The 2,368-nt window shown below is 49.6% G+C and overlaps 1 protein-coding gene across 1 annotated transcript in view; it reads right to left on the bottom strand.

Moving 5' to 3' along the window:
• Nucleotides 1-1,670: 1,670 nt before the first annotated feature.
• Nucleotides 1,671-2,368, bottom strand: part of LOC115536024 (pogo transposable element with ZNF domain) — a gene marked incomplete at its 5' end in the record, with an annotated part of 13,948 nt that continues 13,250 nt past the window's right edge. The window contains one exon of the mRNA XM_030347679.1: nucleotides 1,671-2,119. Within this exon, the coding sequence (XP_030203539.1) occupies nucleotides 1,987-2,119 (133 nt within the window). The remainder of the gene's footprint in view (nucleotides 2,120-2,368) is intronic.

Here is a 2,368-nt window from a genome sequence, read left to right as displayed (position 1 = left end):
CCGAGGCTTTATAGCCTCAGCGTCCCCCCCCCCCTCAACGCACGATGGGGGCGGTGGGGCAAAGGTCACCGCAGAGGATCCACCCTCCAATCAGGAGGTCAGAGACCCCAGAACAAAGAGCACTCTTACATTTAGGAATCGGGGCTAGGTATATGCGGTGGTTCTAGTTAAGAAGAGGTATAAGCGGTGGTACTATAGTTATCAGGAGGTATATACGTGGTTCTAGTTATCAGGGGGTATATACGGCGGTTCTAGTTAGCAGAAGGTATATACGTTGTTCTAGAGTTTTAAGGAGGTATATACGTTGTTCTAGAGTTTTAAGGAGGTGTATACGTGGTTCTAGTTATCAGGAGGTATACACTTATGCCGCGTTTCCACTGCAGGGTGCCGTATGGTTTTGTTCGCAAAGGTGCGGTACGGATTGCGTTTCCACCGCCAAAAGAGGGCGTGACCTGGACTGAGCCGTACCCGTTTTGGCCTCGTTTTCAGTACTCCTCCGTTGGGGTACTGAAAACGAGACGAGACGCCTGAAAGGGTCCCGGGAAATTCGAGCTACACACCCCCTCCGTTGATTGGTCGACAGAATCATCACTTCCGGGCGACGTGGGGCTAAAAACAAACAAACAGTAGCCGCGAGGTATTATTCTTTACAATGAACATGTCGCGTAAAACGCTTGCTTGGGCAAACAAGGAGGTGGAGACGTTCCTCTGCATCCTTGGGGAGGAAGACGTTGTTTACGATGTTTACGTAGCTGCCCCGGCGATCGACATCCGGCCTACCATAAAGGGTACTGTCGGCGGTGGAAACGCGACCTCGGAACTGAGCTGGGCTATACCGCCCCCTCCCTCCCGGACTGAGGCGAACCGAACCGTACCGCACCCTGCAGTGGAAACGCGGCAATAGTTCTAGGAAGCTTTTCTCTCGTAAATCATGCAAAACAAAACTCAGTTCAGTCAACTTGGCCCTAGTAACAAACAGAGGCTGCTTACTGAAGCAGGGCCACACAAACAAGGCAGCAGGTTCAAGGTTCAGCTCTCTGTCGCTCTTAACAAATACCCCCGGAAAAAAACTCTAGGATGTAAATTGGACTGCATTAATATAGCACCATTGGCCACCCAAAGCGCTTTACATTATTGCCGCATGTTCACCATTCACGGACACATTCACACACCGACGGCGGAGTCAGCCATGCAAGGCGACAGCCAGCTCGTCGGGAGCAGTTAGGGTTAGGTGCCTTGCTCAAGCACACCTCAACACTCAGCTAGGAGGAGCCGGGGAATGAACTAGCAACCTTCAGGTTACAACCCTCTACCTCCTGAGCTACTGTCACCCCAAGAACCACCCTGAACCAACAAACTACTAACCTACCCATCCTGAACCAACAAACAAACTACTAACCTACCCATCCTGAACCAATAACAAACTACTAACCTACCAATTCAACACACCTCACCACCACAAACTGAGAATGTGGACATTTAAAATGGTAAAGATAAAATATCAAAGCAGCCGATGTAACGCTGTTATTGTGAGGCGATAACACCTTGGGAGAGATGTTGACACCCACTCACACTCACTGTGTAAACCTTACAAGGTCCATGTTGTGTTGTCCGGAGATGTGTGTTCACCCCGTATGACGCAGTGAATAAACCGCTCAGAACAAGTGAAGCTAGATCTAATTTTTTATTGAAAATACACAAGTATAGAAAAGTACATTACAGTTTATTTACAGTCCTTGGTTTACAGGGGCCTGATGATTATCAGAGATATGAAACTAGCATCAGCCATCAATAGAAACTAAAACACATTTGGACTGAGGACATAGCATGATACCAGGATAACACTCCGCCTCGTCCAATCAGACCTCCCCTCCCCCCCCTCCATGTCCAATCAGACCTCCCCTCCCCCCCTCCATGTCCAATCAGACCTCCCCTCCTCCCCCTTCTCCTCGTCCATTCAGAGCTCCCCTTCTCCTTCTCATCCCATCAGACCTCCGCCCCTCCTCCCTCGTCTTCCATTGGATCTATCTGCTCGCCAATCAGGCTCTCCGCCAGCTCTGTGATCATGTGGCCTAGCCCCTCCCTCTTCTGGGAGGAGCTAGAAGCTACAGAGAAAGACCTGAGGAGTTGCCATGGGAACAACGTAGGAGATTAGAGGTGATCTAGGTGCTAATTTGAGCTAACAAGCTAACACAGAGCTGGCTAGCTAACATGCTAACAATGTAACACACTTAATCAAGATGCTTTGAGGCTAGCACGCAGAGGGCTAGCTGAAAGGGCCCAAATTTTATCACCAGTTGTGAAGCTGAGCCTTAGTGACATCACAAGTGGGCGTGTCCATCTAGATTCATGCAGTTGTAGCAAATGC

This window comes from Gadus morhua, chromosome 22 (genome assembly GCF_902167405.1).
Source record: "Gadus morhua chromosome 22, gadMor3.0, whole genome shotgun sequence".
Classification (NCBI taxonomy): domain Eukaryota; kingdom Metazoa; phylum Chordata; class Actinopteri; order Gadiformes; family Gadidae; genus Gadus; species Gadus morhua.
This window is presented reverse-complemented; position numbering and strand designations above follow the sequence as displayed.